Source organism: Sus scrofa, chromosome 13 (genome assembly GCF_054392235.1).
Source record: "Sus scrofa isolate SSC_HxYL_T2T_F1_AM1 chromosome 13, Sscrofa_HxYL_maternal_Yorkshire_Landrace_v2.0, whole genome shotgun sequence".
In the NCBI taxonomy this organism is placed as follows: Eukaryota; Metazoa; Chordata; class Mammalia; order Artiodactyla; family Suidae; genus Sus; species Sus scrofa.
In genome coordinates this window covers 192,867,163-192,883,836 of record NC_139395.1, presented here as the reverse complement: position 1 = coordinate 192,883,836, position 16,674 = coordinate 192,867,163, and the positions used below count along the sequence as shown (strand labels likewise).

Genomic DNA, 16,674 nt, shown 5'->3' with positions numbered 1-16,674 from the left:
TCAACAGCTATAATAAAATGCAAATTCTTTACTCTTTCACAGACTATATTCAAATGAACATCCCATTAAAATCCTACCTAGGCTCATTATATTTAGTTTGTGACTGATGCTTCTTAAATGCAAAGATTTCTAATGACTATAATGCGTGCACAGCCACATTTGAAAAAATGGCTCTTTCCACAATGGCTATCCCCCATCATCCCTCGGTATAATAGAAGACAATTGTACAGAGATAATATGGCAAGGAATGGCATGCCAGAGCAATTTGAAACAAGTTAAAATACATAATGACATTTAAAATCAATTAAAATGGTGGAATGGCAGTAACTTCCAGGCACTAATGATTTACCCAAGAATCAATTGTGGAAGGTTGAGTCATCAATACCCTAACATTTTGAACCCAGGAGGTATTATATTCTATGAACTCCCATATTTCATCAACAATTAGACTCATGTTCATCATGGAATATTAATGTTTCATCTTCTACTTTGCCTTATTTTGTTTGGTCTATCCGTTTCTCTTCCCAGTCTCTCTTTCCTGTCACCCCTAAACTTATGTGAAAGAATGCTGTTTTCAGTATAAGCCCACAGGGCTCAGCCACAGGGAGGATTTCTGATTTGCATCTTACTGATTTTGGAGGTTTTGTCAAGGTATAATCACAGAATCTTCTGCCTTTAACATTTATGAAAGAGAACTATTAATTATATTATCAATTATTCCTCAGTCTTTTGCCATTCTTCAGTGAATAACAAAAAATTAAGTAATCAACGAATGACAATTTTAAATATGCTTTTAAAAGTGTTGTGCATTAGATCACTTAGTGACCCCTTTCAGCTCTGCATTGCAGTGACTCCCTGAGCATTATTTGGTTGTTTTTAAGTCTACAACTTCATTCCATTCACTGTTACACTGCACTCTTTAAAAGGGAAGATTTCATTTCTCTTTAAAAATTTTTTTCTTCTTTACTTTTCTCCCTAGCTTTAAAAAAAGGGGGGAGGTTGTCCCTTTATTACTGCAATGCTTGCTTACTACTGGGTATCTTCTATCCTGTGAAATATAGTTTATTGGTGACAGAGAGGACAGCTTTGCATTACTGATCTCTGAATGTTTATGGGATTCTGAAAAATTCTGTCCTGAATTATCCATTTCTAATTCTGATGCAATGAAGCCCCACCATAAACTGGAGTGAAAAGATAAGAAGAGTGCTTTGAAGGCATATAGAAAGACAGCTAAAGTTTACCAGACAAATAACATTTAGTTGTAGAAATATAATGAGGAGTTTTTAGCAAAAAAGCCAATCAATCAATGGAAAAATGGGCAAAAGACCTGAATAGACATTTCTCCAGAGAAGATAAACAGATGGCCAACAAACACATGAAAAAATGCTCAACATTGCTGATTATAAGAGAAATGCAAATCAAAACTACCATGAGATACCACCTCACACCAGTCAGAATGGCCATCATTAATAAATCCACAAATAACAAGTGCTGGAGGGGCTGTGGAGAAAAGGGAACCCTCCTGCACTGTTGCTGGGAACGTCAACTGGTACAGCCACTATGGAGAACAGTTTGGAGATACCTTAGAAATCTATACATAGAACTTCCATATGACCCCGCAATCCCACTCTTGGGCATCTATCTGGACAAAACTCTCCTTAAAAGAGACACATGCACCCGCATGTTCATTGCAGCAGTATTCACAATAGCCAAGACATGGAAACAACCCAAATGTCCATCGACAGAGGATTGGATTCGGAAGAGGTGGTATATATACACAATGGGATACTACTCAGCCATAAAAAAGAATGACATCATGCCATTTGCAGCAACATGGATGGAACTAGAGAATCTCATACTGAGTGAAATGAGCCAGAAAGACAAAGACAAATACCATATGATATCACTTATAACTGGAATCTAATATCCAGCACAAATGAACATCTCCTCAGAAAAGAGAATCAAGGACTTGGAGAAGAGACTTGTGGTTGCCTGATGGGAGGGGGAGGGAGTGGGAGGGATTGGGAGCTTGGGCTTATCAGACACAACCTAGAATAGATATACAAGGAGATCCTGCTGAATAGCATTGAGAACTTTGTCTAGATACTCATGTTGCAACAGAACAAAGGGTGGGGGAAAAAATGTAATTGTAATGTACACATGTAAGGATAACCTGACCCCCTTGCTGTACAGTGGGAAAATAAAAAAATTTAAAAAAAGAGAAATATAATGAGAAGTTTTGGAATACTGTTATGAATAAAATGACATTCTATGAGCTTATTTAACATTTTATGTGTACATATGATTGACTCTAGTGTATAAATTTAGACAACCAATGATATATCACATTTTAGAAGTCAAATATTGCCTTGTTGAGATTGAGCGATTATTCTACAAATCAATTAAAGTGACTTTATTCTCTCCCTTCTGTGTACACTAGATTTCTGATTCTGGCACTTATACTTGTGTGGCTACAAGTTCAAGTGGGGAGACTTCCTGGAGTGCTGTGCTGGATGTGACAGGTGGGTTCTTTGTGAAATATTTTAACAGAAGAAATCTTGATCCGGTTTTAGTGATTCGCACATTATCAAATAAGAAATCAAAGAGGGATTAAGATTTTTAAATTCTGTGAATGTAAAAACTAAGCTTTATGTCGCTTGTTTCTCTACTATTTGACACATAGCATTGGATATATGAGATTTGATACACTTGTTCTTGATAATCGTGTTATTTTATTTTCTCTGTCTGAAGAGCCAGCAATTCTAGCGATCATATGTGAAAGCAAATAGTTACTAATGTGGAGAAAAAAGCAAATATTCACTTGCATACTTTGGATTCACAAAGATGAATTGCTCACTATCTAGTTCAAATTCTTTAATAGACTATTTTCCTTCTTTTAAGCATCATTTACAGCTTATGCAATCAGAAATGAAGCCTTTTCTGTTTATCCTCTATAGAATCTGGGGCAACAATCAGTAAAAATTATGATTTAAATGATCTACCTGGACCACCATCCAAACCACAGGTCACTGATGTTACTAAGAACAGTGTCACCTTGTCCTGGCAACCAGGTACCCCTGGAACCCTTCCAGCAAGTGCATATATCATTGAGGCTTTCAGGTATGAGACAGTTCCTTTTTTCTCCATTGGGGTTTTTGCTTTATCTCCTATATCATAAAATCTCAAGTGAGCTATCCTGCTGCTTTAGTCTATTAATCAGTATACTTGAAAAATTTGTGTTTTATATCTGACTTTCTTCAAGAATAGACTCTAGTTGTATTTTTCATTTGTAAATTAATTATGAGATAAATATGCATTATCCATGCCTATGTCTATAGGGATCTACTTATGACACAATCCCTTAGTTCTTTTCTTCACCCTAACCATTGTAGGAATTTAGGAGGAGAATTTTGGCTATAGCACTAAGTAAGAAATAATTTAATTAGGTAAGGCACTTTTTAAAGTTATGCAACATTTATGGAGGCCTGAAGCCTTGGAATTTTGCTTCCTAATAATCAGAGTAGAATTTAAAGTAATTCCAGCGTCTTTTGCTATTTATTTGAATACATGTGTTGGTTATTCCTAAGAGAAAATTTAAAACTACAATTAAGAGATTGGTTATGTGCACTTCTGATTGCTGAAAGCAAAAGATAGGTGCAGTTGTTATTTGAAATAATTGTCATCAATTTAAGAATATAGACTATAAAGTACCAAATACCATTATAAAATTGTTTTAAGAGGATTTGAAAAAATAGTTATACCAATGGGAAAATGTGTCTTCATATTCATTTCAATGTGCTTCTGTTTGCCATGATAAAATAAAGTGATAGCCTCTGTCCTTTTTAAGCATAGGACAAATCCTCACTTTCATTTTAGACTTCCCTAATCTATTAAAGTGAATGATCAATACATACTTTTCAAATTTCACAGAAGTATTTTTCTATAATTTTCATGATTTGATGTAAAACATGAAACTTCTGAAAAACGAAGAGCCCTGAAAATCACATTTTCTTCTCATTCTGAAGAAAAGCAGCATTTGACCTTAGACAAAATGCTGCAAATGGGCATGCCATCTGTCGATGGCAGTTAAGGGGTTTGCACACACAGACTCAGAGATATTTCACCATTCTGAGATGAGAAACCACCATACTGTGTAATGTACAATTTTATTAAAAATGTAACCGAGGGAAAATATTCCTTACATGCTTCCTTTCTTCTTTTACAGATATGTAGTTTTAGAAGGCTCTATTATAATATTGCATGTGGAAATGATGCAAAAGAAAACACACCTTGTAACAGGAAAATGTATTGGCATAATTTACTCTGTAGTCCATTTATTCTTTCTACAGGTTAATTCTTTTCAAGGTATATATATATACATTTATGAGGACCATATTTATTGTATAAACTTGATGTTGTGATCTTGGCCTCTGTTCCTTTTACAGGTATTCATTTAGTGGGCTGCTGTGCTTTAGCAAAGGGCTATCACATCTCCTGGGCTGAGTTTAATTTTGTTGTGCATGGCACTTCCGTTAGGTGGGCTCGGCTTTGTTGTTGAAAAAACTGAAATCATCCAAATGTTTCATTTATTGGGCTGAACACTTCAAGCGTTGTGTGTGTGTGTGTGTTTAATTTTCAGCCATTAACCTTTGTCATTGATACCCAACTCCATTTCCAAGTCCCTTCCGACTGCTCTTTAATTGAAATTTCTCTTCATGTTTCAGCCAATCGGTGAGCAATAGCTGGCAGACAGTGGCAAACCATGTAAAGACCACCCTCTATACCGTGAGAGGACTGCGGCCCAATACAATCTATTTATTCATGGTCAGAGCAATCAACCCACAAGGTCTCAGTGACCCAAGTGCTATGTCAGATCCTGTGCGCACACAAGGTAATATCAATAGCTGAAAACATGACTGGTTCTAGGCATTAAATAGTTCTTTAGGGACAAAGGGATTGCAGGACAAGAGATAAATCTGTCTGCCTTGATTATAATAATGTTTCACTAGACCTGACCTGATCCAATGAAGGAGAAGAAAACGTGTTCTCCTCAGTGAGTCTGTCTTCTTTCTGGAGCTGTCAGGGTCTATTTAGTAGAAAAGAAACAAAATAATTTGGTACAATTACATCATAAGAGTGGATCAGCTAAGTTAAGGTTTTACTCTATTTCAAAGGGAGCAAAAATGTTTCTCCTTCTTTGCAATGAATTGCACAGTAGCAAAAAAGTGATCTTTAATGGATAATATGGTTATTGAGGGATATCAAAATTCCCTTATATGGTGCAGGAATTGTGTTTTGAGAGTGCAGTGTGTCTCAAGGTGTGGTTCCTACAGAAGCAGCATCTATATCACCTGGGGCTACATTAGAAATGCAAATTCTCAGGCCCAGACTCAGAAGCTCTAGCGGTAGGGCCCAGCAGTCTGTTAGAGTGCCCTCCAAGTGTCCTCTCAGGCTCAAGTACAGCAAGCATCATTGCAGCATATTTTATTAAACCAGATGTTTAAAGGAACAGTTTGTTTCAGAAAGCAGTAAGTCACAGAGTTCCCGTTGTGGCTTAGAGGTAACAAACCTGATCCCTGGCCTCACTCAGTGGGTTAAGGATCCAGCATTGCCATGAGCTGTAGGGTAGGTTTTGGACTCGCCTCAGTTCCCACATTGCTGTGGCTATGGCGTAGCCCAACAGCTGCAGCTCTGTGTCTGAACTTCATGAGTAAATTAAATTGTTGAACTTGAAAAGGAAGAGGTGTATGGTTTAAAACGCACACACACACACACCAAAAGAAGTAAATCAGGCTTTCTTCCTGAGGTATATAGTTCTTTTGACTAATAATAAAAACTCAACCAGAATTCTATAATTTAAGATCAAAATGGAAAATTTCTCATCTCATCCTTAGAAGTCTGTCTCTTCAAACTGAGAAGGTACTGGAATCCAGGGGTTAAAATGGAATGTTGAATTATAATTTCCCTTCTTACCAGTAGATGAAGGCAATTAATAATATAGAAATGGTGGCTTTGTTATTTATTACAATTTACTTCCCACAGGGTTCTTGAGAAAGGGTTAATTATTTCTTATTTGTAAAAGGCTTCGAACACGATATGGTTCAAAGCAGTATTTTTATGCTATGAAAAGCACCATACAGCCAGAAAATATTATTATAATTACCATGTAGTTGGTTGATAGTAACTAGCATGCTATTATAACAGAGAAGGGTGCCTTAAAGGAATCAAGTCAAATCAAGTCACCACGTGATTTTTGCAACGAGTCTGACATGATGACAGTCAAGGGAGGAGGGGCTGCCACTTTGCTATTGTTCTCTAAGCAGGAATGTGATTAATTTTCCATGATGATAAAGGGCCTGTAGGTAAAGAAGCTGTCTCGAGAGAACGAAAAAGTACAACAAGGAATTTGAAGACCTGAAAGTAGTTCTGTTTTACCTTGCTGGGATCCGGTTGCTTTTAATGTGTCTGAACTTCATGAGTAAATTAAATTGTTGAACTTGAAAAGGAAGAGGTGTATGGTTTAAGTCAAGAAATGGTAGCACCCAGATCACTTTTACTTGTGTAGGTAGAAATAGTTTTTGTGCCTAGCCGCAGTGGGAGGTGGGGAGATCACAGAGTTGGGGAGACTTTTGGTGTGATTGAATCCGGCGGCCCTTCTTGATCATTCAATAACAGTGCCAGTCACTAAATCTTGACTCATAAAATAACTGCTCGGTGAAAAGGTCAAAAAAGATTAATGAAAAGTTGTTTGTGATCTCGCTTGTTCCAGTTGAGAGACTACATAGAGCAAAAGACCTATGTTCTTTTAACAGACATTTAATAGCAAAACTCATGTTTTGTGTCTGAATGTCAGGATCATTTTTGACACCACATTTTCAGCAGCTTTGCAATCTGCAAAGCACTTCTTTGCAAAGAACACTTTGCTGTGTGAGCTCTTATTTTTCAAAGATATTAAATACCATAGAATTTAGGAAAGTCTTATTTTAGTAAGGCAGCAAATACACCATCAACATCACAGTAGACCATAGGTATATCATCGAAGAGTAATATTATTCACATGACATTAATAATATATACACACATATAAGTGTTTTCTAAATCAAGTAAAACTCATTCTACAGTTTATGTTAAGGATGAAAAAAAGTGGAACTGGAAAAAAATTACCAAAATGTGGTTCCTAATTACTTATGTTCCAGTTTACATTAGTACACCCAATTTAAGTTACAGTTGAGTATGCATTAACAAAAAATTTTGTATGAATGTTTCATTGTCGCCTGAGAAAATCAGAGAAAAAAGATGAAGAAAATAAATCTTTTTAAATTGGACTTCCATCCTTAAAGTGATTGAAGGAAAAAAAAAATTCAACTTAACGTTTCAGTGCACCAGTTAAAGAAGTTGATCTGCGTATGTGTGAAATTCAGGGTTTGATATCACTTTGATGAACTCAGAAGTCGATAATTTATCTTTTCTTTTTTAATGGACACAAAAGATATAAACATGTATGGGAAACAGAGTCGTTTTTAGATGAATGGTGAATAAGGGGGCAGGACCGTTTATGGCCAAGAATATAGCATTCTAAACATCACCATTATTTCTCCCTCCCTCTTACCCTCCATCACTTCCCAAAAGGCAGCTGTGTTATTTTTTGTCAGATATAGGGGTACTGTTCAGAATTTATTACAAGAGCATTTTATCAGTATTTTAAATTGGTCAGTTAAATATATTTTTGTGAATTTGGGAGGATTCCTCCCCTTCTGTCCCTCGCATTGTTTGCCTTTAGTGACATCATTCACTTCCCAGGCTCCCTGATTACTTTCTCTTCCACACTCCCAGACTGAAGCAGGTCAAGGAATAGGACACACAACCTGCTAATTAGTAAAAGGAACTGAACAAAGTCTTAAATGGCTGTGTTCGGATCTGGCCCCATTTTAGATAAACTGAGGGTTTCTGAAGAAGTCGTACAGCACATACTTTATTCTTTAATAAGGAAATAATAGATATTTCATAGCAATGCATTGGAATGGGGGTGAGGGATTACACAACGCTTTTAGAAATATTATTTTAGTGAAGATAAATAGATCTCAAATTATGCCCCAGCATAGTGATTAGGTATCTAAATATGCTTTAATGTTGTTTGTCACAAAACGTTTTTAATTTTCCCCTTTTATTATTTGTAACATCATAATATTGGCATATGTAGTGTGTATTGGAATTTCACTATGACTGTTGAAAAATTGGAACTGGTTATGCTTATAGATATCAGCCCACCAGCTCAAGGAGTGGACCATAGACAAGTGCAGAAAGAACTTGGAGACGTCCTCGTCCGTCTTCATACTCCAGTTGTGTTGACTCCCACCACTGTTCAAGTCACATGGACGGTAAGTTGTTTTTGTTTTTTGCATCTTTTTGTCTTTTTAGGACTGCACCCGCAGCATATGGAGGTTCCCAGGCGAGGGGTCAAATTGGAGCTGCAGCTTCTGGTCTACACCACAGCCACAGCAACTCGGGATTCCAGCTGCATCTGCGACCTACACACAGCTCATGGCAATGCCAGCTCCTTAACTGACTGAGCAAGGTCAGGGGTTGAATCCGCATCCTCATGGATACTAGTCAGGTTTATTAACCACTGAACCACGATGGGAACTCCATGTATGGTAAGTTTTTAAAGACTCTCTTAAAGGTAGTCTGTTTTACTCCTTTAAGAAGACAAACCAGCAAAGATAAAAGCAAACAAACGAACCCCCAAAATAAGTGGTAAAACCCCTCACCATTTAAAATCAAGGTGTAATCAATGGCAAAAAAAGAGAAAAATTCAATAAAAGTGTGAGTAGAGTAAAAATAGATTGCAATATTAAACATAATATATTCTGTCTCCTGAATTTTTAAGCAGTCTTACTGAGACACAAGGAACTTATCCAAGTTAAAGTGTACAACTCCATATTTTCTGGTATCTTTACAGGATTGCAGGATTGTGTAATCACCACCAGAATCTGATTTTAGAACAATTCATCTCAAAATGAAACCCTGTGTCCATTAGCAGTCACTCCTCCATACCCCTGACTTTAGCCCTTTGCAACCACTAATCTGCTGTCTGTCCGTTAATTTGCCTATTTCTTTCATATGAATGAAATCATGTACTATGTTATCCTTTGTATCTGACTTCCTTCCTCTGTGTGATGTTTTTGAGGTTTATCCATGTTGTAGCATGTATCAGTACTTTGTTCCAATTTATTATAGAGTAGCATTCCACTATGTAGATAGATCACATACATCTGTTTATGCATTTATCAGTTGATTCATCTTTGAGTTATTTCCACTTTTGGCTATTATGAATGATGGTGCAGTGAACACTTCTGTACAAATTGACATATATTTTTCATTTCTCTTGGCATGTACTTAGGAACTGTTAAATTAAATTCTCTGTTTAACATTTGAATATACTGCCAAAATGGTTACACAGTTTTATGCTCCCACCAGCAATATTTGAAGGTTCCAGTTTCTTCCACGTCCTTGCCAATTTCTCTCACATACTCACCAACACTTATCTTCTGTCTTTTTGATTATGGCCATTCTAATGGGTGTGAAGTCGTTTATCATTGTAGTTTTAATTTGCATTTCTTTAATGAGGAATGATATTTTGCATCTTTCATGTGTTTATTGAGCATTTGTATATCTTCTTTAGACACATGTCTGTTCAAACTATTTGCCCATTTTTCAATAGAGTTGTCTTCTTAGTATAATGTGAGTTCTTTATATATTGGATAAAAATCCTTTATTAGATATATAATTGTAAGCATTTTCTCCCAAGCTGCAGGATGTTTTTTACTTTCTTAATGTTGTCATTTGAAGCACCAAAATTTTTAATTTTGAAGGTTTTTTTCCTAAACTTATTTTATTTATTTATTTATTTTGTCTTTTTGCCTTTTCTAGGGCGAATCCTGCAGCATATTGAGGTTCCCAGGCTAGGGTCTAATCAGAGCCATAGCCACCGGCCTACGCCAGAGCCACAGCAATGCCAGATCAGAGCCTCATCTGCGACCTACACCACAGCTCATGGCAATGCCGGATCCCCAACCCACTGAGCAAGGCCAGGGATCGAACCCGCAACCTCATGGTTCTTCATCGAATTTGTTAACCACTGACCATGACGGTAACTCCTTTTTTCTAAATTTAAATCAATAATCTTTACATCCTTTTAGCGGATCTCATTCAGCAGTACCAAAAAGTATGTAATTTTAATAATTTGACATGTGTAGTAAAAAAATTAATGGGTTTTAAGTAATAAATTAATATTTTAATATATGCTAAGAACTTCAATTCCATGCATGTAATAACAAATGTCAACCTGCTCACTGTTATTTCAAAATGAGCAGTGTTTTCATCTTAAGGTAGCCAATGCAGTGAAAATTGTCATAAACTATGCACGTGGGTCAGAAAAGAATTTCTGGACTCATATTGGGGTGCAAAGAAAGAACTTATTGAGCATGGTGAGATGGAGAAAAAGTAGTTTATTGAGAACAGAAATGCTGCTGGTGCAGGGGGACGAGTTCCTGATGAACAGGGAGAGCCAACAATGAGCATGTGATCACGTCTGTTTTTATAACCCAGGGAGAGGAGAGGTCTCTCATTACACCTGTTGATCTGCTGAATTGGGGGAAGAGGGGTCTTATGATACACTTGCTGGTTAGTTGGGGGCTTATAAGGACCATATATAGAGGGAGGGTGAGGAGTGGGCCACATACCTTTCACAGTAGGAGGTAGGAAGAGTAGGCCAGGTTGCTTAAGGTGTAGAGGAAGGAGCATTGCAATGAGATGGGTGGGGTGATGATAAGGGTCTGGTAATTCTTGTCTTGGCCAGAGGCTTTCAAGTTAAATCTCCTTGAAGAGGCCTTGAAGCTCCACAAAACAATAAATAATATAAAAATGGCCATATCACTCACAGTAGAGAATATTAACTCTTGTATACGTGTGTGTCTGCATTTTGTGAAGAAGCAGACAGTTTTCTTCTCTGGGCCAACTTCTTATTTCTCCCTGAGATTTCTCTATGATAGCCTCTAAAAATCCAGAGGAAATATACCAGGATGCTAAAAGAGCATAGTTTTTTTAAGCCCTCTGTATGTATAGTAGGTCTGTATATTGTATAAACAATGATCACTTGAGTTAGGAATATCTAGAAAAAATTTATTTTAATTATATAATTTATTGGAATGTGTTAAACTTACGTCTGTTATTGTTGTTATTGTTATGCAGTAGTAGAAGAATGACGGTCATTTAAAAAAAAAATGGATTTTCCCACTTTAGAGTCCAAGTTTCCTTAGGGAAATAACTATTTCTCCCATTCCATAAACTCTCCCAACAAAAGAAGTAGAGGAAGAAAAACTGGTTATTTTTTATAAATTCTCAATTATTTAAATAGAAAACACAATGAAGAGAGATATTCCTGTATTCTCTTAATAGTAAATCCATGAACAAATCCAGTTCCGCAGGCATTTGTTGAGTAGCAATTTTGTACTAGATGTGAGGAAAGACTATATAAAGAGATACAAATCTACTTGAGAAAAACATGGAAATTCTTAGTGATGGTGCACAGGGGTGAGAGCCATAGCTGATATATAAACAGACCTTTGGTTTCCTTATAAAAAAGAAAGTGATTAACTCTAACCCCAGGCCTCAGAACAGCATTACCACTCACCTACATCTCGATGGGAAAACATGGCGGCATTATTGTGTTAGAATAGAAGAAACCAAATTAATATTTAAGACTGTTTAGTCTAATTCTATAGTTTTGTGAAAGGAAACCAATGCAGGAGTGCCTATGTGACTCTGTGGTTAACGAACCCCACTGGTATCCATGAGGATGCAGGTTCGATCCCTGGCCTCGCTCAGTGGGTTAAGGATCTGGCATTGCCGCGAGCTGTGGCATAGGTTGCAGATGAAGCTCAGATCTGGCATTGCTGTGGCTGTGATGTAGGCTTGGCAGCTGCAGCTCAGATTGGACCCCTAGCCTGGAAACTTCCATATGCCATGAGTGCAGCCCTAGAAAGAAAATAAAAGGAAACCAGTGCATCCAGGTTGAGAAGTGTTCCCAATATCCACATCTATTTATAGGTAAAGACAGGATTAGAGTTTCCTTACTTTCAGCCTACTTTTTGTGATTTTCACTTTAAGGATACACTGTAGAGAAATATTTAGTTGAAAGAAAATCCTTTCGATAGTGGAATTTCAACATAAGATCATGGATGGGGCACTTTATTATTTCTTAAACAAGAGCAGTCAAATATTTTGCCTGTGAATATAAAACTGGGTAATGCTAGAACAAAAATAATACTAAATTCATAATGTTTTAGGAGTAATTATGATTATTTAAGATTACATTGTTTCTAATTTTATTCTTTATATAATTTCACATAGACTTATTCTGTTTTCTGCATCTAATGGTTTCTATTCTTCTGCTCCCATGAAGGGAACATAACGACCTCATCATTTTTCCAGTGGCACAGAAAGAGTATTATCTGCCATTCCTCTTCCATCTTTGCAAGCCAAGGAAATGGCTGTATTTTTTAATAGCAGATTTTCCTCATTTTCAGTTGCAAGTCTTCTCTTCCTTGTTTTGAGTTTTGAAGGGTTTCTTTTTAAGCTGCTTCTAAATGTGGGAATTAATAGGTAAGAATCAAAGTCATTATATTTATGAAGTAAATCACTTTAAAAGTCAATGACTTTAAAAGAATAAATCAAATTAGATCAAACTCGCAGATCAGTAGTCTGGGAGTACTTCCAGGAAAGGGACCTTGTCATATTCATCTCTATATCCCAAGAAACTTGTCATTACTAGTTTCCATAGCTCTCTCCCTCATGAGCTTGAGTTTTGTGAGTCTAAAGTTCATTTTCATTACTTTTTTTTTCAGACCAGAACATTTATTATGAAATACTTTTTCAATAATTGTTGAATGTTCAAATTCGTTGTGTCCAGTTATTTTAATTTTTTTATTTTTAAAAAGAAGGTATTTGATTATATCACAAATTCCCATGAGTGTGTGGTCACACATGAGATAAATGTGTATTTGCAATGTAAGTTCAGTGAAATAAAATTAGACTGGAGATCGGAACAGTTGCCAAGGAAATTATAACCAAATATTTTATTTTCATGTCGTATTTTCAACTTCCTATTTGAGTTATAGACTCATGTTGATGTTTAAGGAAAGAAATATATTCCCCAGCCCATGTATTAGGGGCCAGCTGATATGGTTTATCAATAGTTAGCAGGATTCTGTCAGCAAACACACAGGACATTTAAACTAGAAGGACATCTGCCTGCCCCAGAAGTCTAATCTTGAAGTAACAATAGTTAGCAAAGGCTACTTTCTAAAAATGACTGCTCTTATTTTGAGGGTAGGTAAAAATGATGAAAATGGCTGTTTCACAAAGATAGTAGCGATAAACCTCTTATTTGAAGAGGATTATTCTAGTTTGTGTGTACTTGTTTTGTTTTTATTCAAGGACAAAAAGAATTACAGGTCCCTGGCCCCTTAAACATCACAGCTACTGAAGTTGAAAGAACACTTTGGGAAACGAGAATTTCAGAACTCAGCTAAATCCAGATCAATTTCTTTGCAGGCTAAGCCCACTAAAGAAAACTCACTTTGACTTTGCAGAATAGATGGAACTTTTTCAATGAAAAAGATAGATATTGAGCATCTAACTTTAAACCTTTTAATGAAAGTGCTGATTTGAGGGCTACGTAGGCCCCTCTCTGCCCTGTTTTTATATGTATTCTTTACTTAATGATGCTTTAATCATCGTGCATCTTTATTACTTGCAAAGTGCTTTAAACTGTATTAGTCATTTTATTGTTTCTGTGCCCTTGTAATATGCATATTATTTGAGCAAATTTAGTAAACTGAGACTCAGAAAGTTTAAAAGGCTAAGCTGTAACTTAATCAAGGCCTTATGACTAGACGACAGAAACTCTCTTCACGTTTTCCTTAAGGCAATTCTTCATTCAGGTTTTAGAAAATGCCAATTATTTAAAAACTCTATGGTCTATAGATTTGTGGCCAGACTTTGATTATGATCGACTCTAAAAGAAAATCCTCCTTGTTATAATCAGAATGTTAGTAAAACATGACAAGTAAACAATTTTGCTTAAAAGTGACTACTTAGGAGTTCCCGTCGTGGCGCAGTGGTTAACGAATCTGACTAGGAACCATGAGGTTGCGGGTTCGATCCCTGCCCTTGCTCAGTGGGTTAAGGATCCAGTGTTGCCATGAGGTGTGGTGCAGGTCACAAACATGGCTCGGATCTCACGTTGCTGTGGTTCTGGCGTTGGCCGGCAGCTATAGCTCCGATTAGACCCCTAGCCTAGGAACCTCCATATGCCGCAGAAGCGGCTCAAGAAATGGCAAAATACAAAAAAAAAAAAAAAAAAAGTTACTACTTGGCAGAATGCGCCTCTGAAGTCAGTAATATAGAACACGTGTCCACCAAAGGTCCCACCTATTTTTTTTAAATAATGTGCAGCATTTTTATTTTTCTGCCACCTGTAACAACAAATTTCTTTCTGAAAACAATGTACAGCACTGCACAAAATCAAATTAAACTATTTAGCTGTTAAGTAGGCCATTAGAATCTACTGGTTGAAGGCAATGTACACTGAAGTGAGCAAAGCAATGTTGTGTAGTAAACATTAGCTTCATAAAGTCCCTAAAACACTTAATTAATGAAAACCAAACATGGATAAAACCAATTTACCCTGATTTACAGACTCCCTTCATCTGGAAACAGCTGCTTAATGTTCTTCTTAAAAACACAGCTTGCTTCTTTCAGTATTAACAAGCTATTATTGTGAGTTATGTCTTTCTTTCAGTATATAAATTCACTTAAAGCGAAGGCAGAGAAGTTTATAAAATGCAAGCTTAATGTTGTTTTAACATATGCTGCCGAGATTTTTTTGAACATTGACAGTTTTGATGAAAGGCATCTCTCTTTGATTCTCGTAAATTTAGCTTTTTGCTTTTTAGTCGTCTTGTTTTATAATGTCAGAACAACCTCTGCCTTTCAAAAAATCTGTACTTCGGTATGAACACAAACTCGTAGCCTGGGTGAAGAATCAAAGATCATGTGCTTTGGTATCAAAACTGAGCTTACTTTCTCTTGACATAACCTCATACAACTACAGCACTAATTCCGCACATCTTTGAGGGTTAGAAAGCTGTCAAGTGGGTGAAGGAATTCTTACTTGTTGAGACTCATCTGTGAAACTGGAATTAGCCATATTTAGAAAGACACATGCTCATGCTGACCAACTTCATGCATTTTTCTTGCTTGGACATTCTAAGTACCAAAAAAATGTCCCTTTGTTTCACTGTATTTTGATTGAGGTTCTGAGTTTTTAAATGTTCTGCCTTCACTTAAAATTATTTTAAAATACTGCAACTAATGAAGAAATGCTAGAAGTTAATACAAGAAAGAATACCTATTGTTTATTATGTGTTAACCGTTGAGTAAAGACGTCTTTAAAAAGCTGAAATAATTGTTTCCATCATCACCTTCTTTATTTCCTCAGTCTCCTCAGCCTTCCTAAAATGAGGTTATTCCATCTCTTCTCCACTAAATTTTATACTTTGACAGTGAAATATGCCAAGTTAAAGGCTTCTTAGACTATGGCTATTAAAGTATAATATATGGAATATTAATTGGAGACGGTGCTGTGATAGTTATATTTAAGTCAAGCATTTTTAGAAAATGGCAAGACATTAAAAATGTTTAAAAAAGCAAAACACCCTTTTCTCCCTGAAATGAAACAACAGTAAAAACTCCAGTAAAGATTGTTTAATAAATGTAAAAAGAGAACTTACTTTTTGATATTTTTTGATATTCTGATGTTAGTTTTCAGGTTCAAAAATCTCAGATTTTTATTAAAAACAGTTGCTTATCTTCTGTACCTCAAATAAATGAAAGGGTCAAGAAAGTTGTTAAGTTGTGCCAATAGTGGGACTATTGGAGGAGCCAGAAGTTGGTAAATTAATAAGTTATTTAATATTTGTTAATGAATGCAGGCTTTTCATATGCACTCAAATTAGATGATCCAGCTCAGCTCCACAGTTCTGAGTCGCTTCACATGACTCTTCCAGCCACAGGAATTTTATACATGCTGTTCTTACTCTTATTCCCCAGATAAATCCTACTTTCCATGCATATCTCAGCACTTCTTTTGGGAAACATTATCTCCCCATCCTGAGTCAGTCACCTTCCCATTCAGTCACCTTCCTCTCTACTCTAGACTTTCTTAGCTCCTAGTACATCTCATTTATTACATCTCATTTATATCATGCACATATGTTTATTTGTTATCAATGTAACCTGCCTATTGTCTGAGTGACTATTAGATGACTCTCATCTTCCACCTGAACGTTAAGCACCGTGAGGCCAGGGACTGACTACTTTCATTCTTCACTTTTATTCTCGGCATTTAGCAGAATAACTGGCACCTATTAGTAGGAACTCAAAACAGTGTTTAAGTGAGTGAAGCTATTAGTGAATGAACAAGGAATGAGAAAAGGAGATTCCTGACAATTATCACACTACACATAAAAACACAAAAATGGGAATTGTTAAATACGAAAAAATAGACAAGCAGATGAGCATTGACGCTAGAAAGAATGGCAGGTCTAGACC

The 16,674-nt window shown here is 36.3% G+C and overlaps 1 protein-coding gene across 50 annotated transcripts in view; it reads left to right on the top strand.

Moving 5' to 3' along the window:
- Positions 1 to 16,674, top strand: part of ROBO2 (roundabout guidance receptor 2) — a 1,676,226-nt gene that overhangs the window by 1,581,878 nt on the left and 77,674 nt on the right. For all 50 annotated transcript variants that reach the window (XM_084991702.1, XM_084991700.1, XM_084991678.1 and 47 more), the window contains 4 exons: positions 2,441 to 2,522; positions 2,958 to 3,120; positions 4,725 to 4,891; positions 8,257 to 8,378. In XM_084991702.1, coding sequence (XP_084847828.1) covers positions 2,441 to 2,522; positions 2,958 to 3,120; positions 4,725 to 4,891; positions 8,257 to 8,378 — 534 coding nt within the window. The remainder of the gene's footprint in view (positions 1 to 2,440; positions 2,523 to 2,957; positions 3,121 to 4,724; positions 4,892 to 8,256; positions 8,379 to 16,674) is intronic.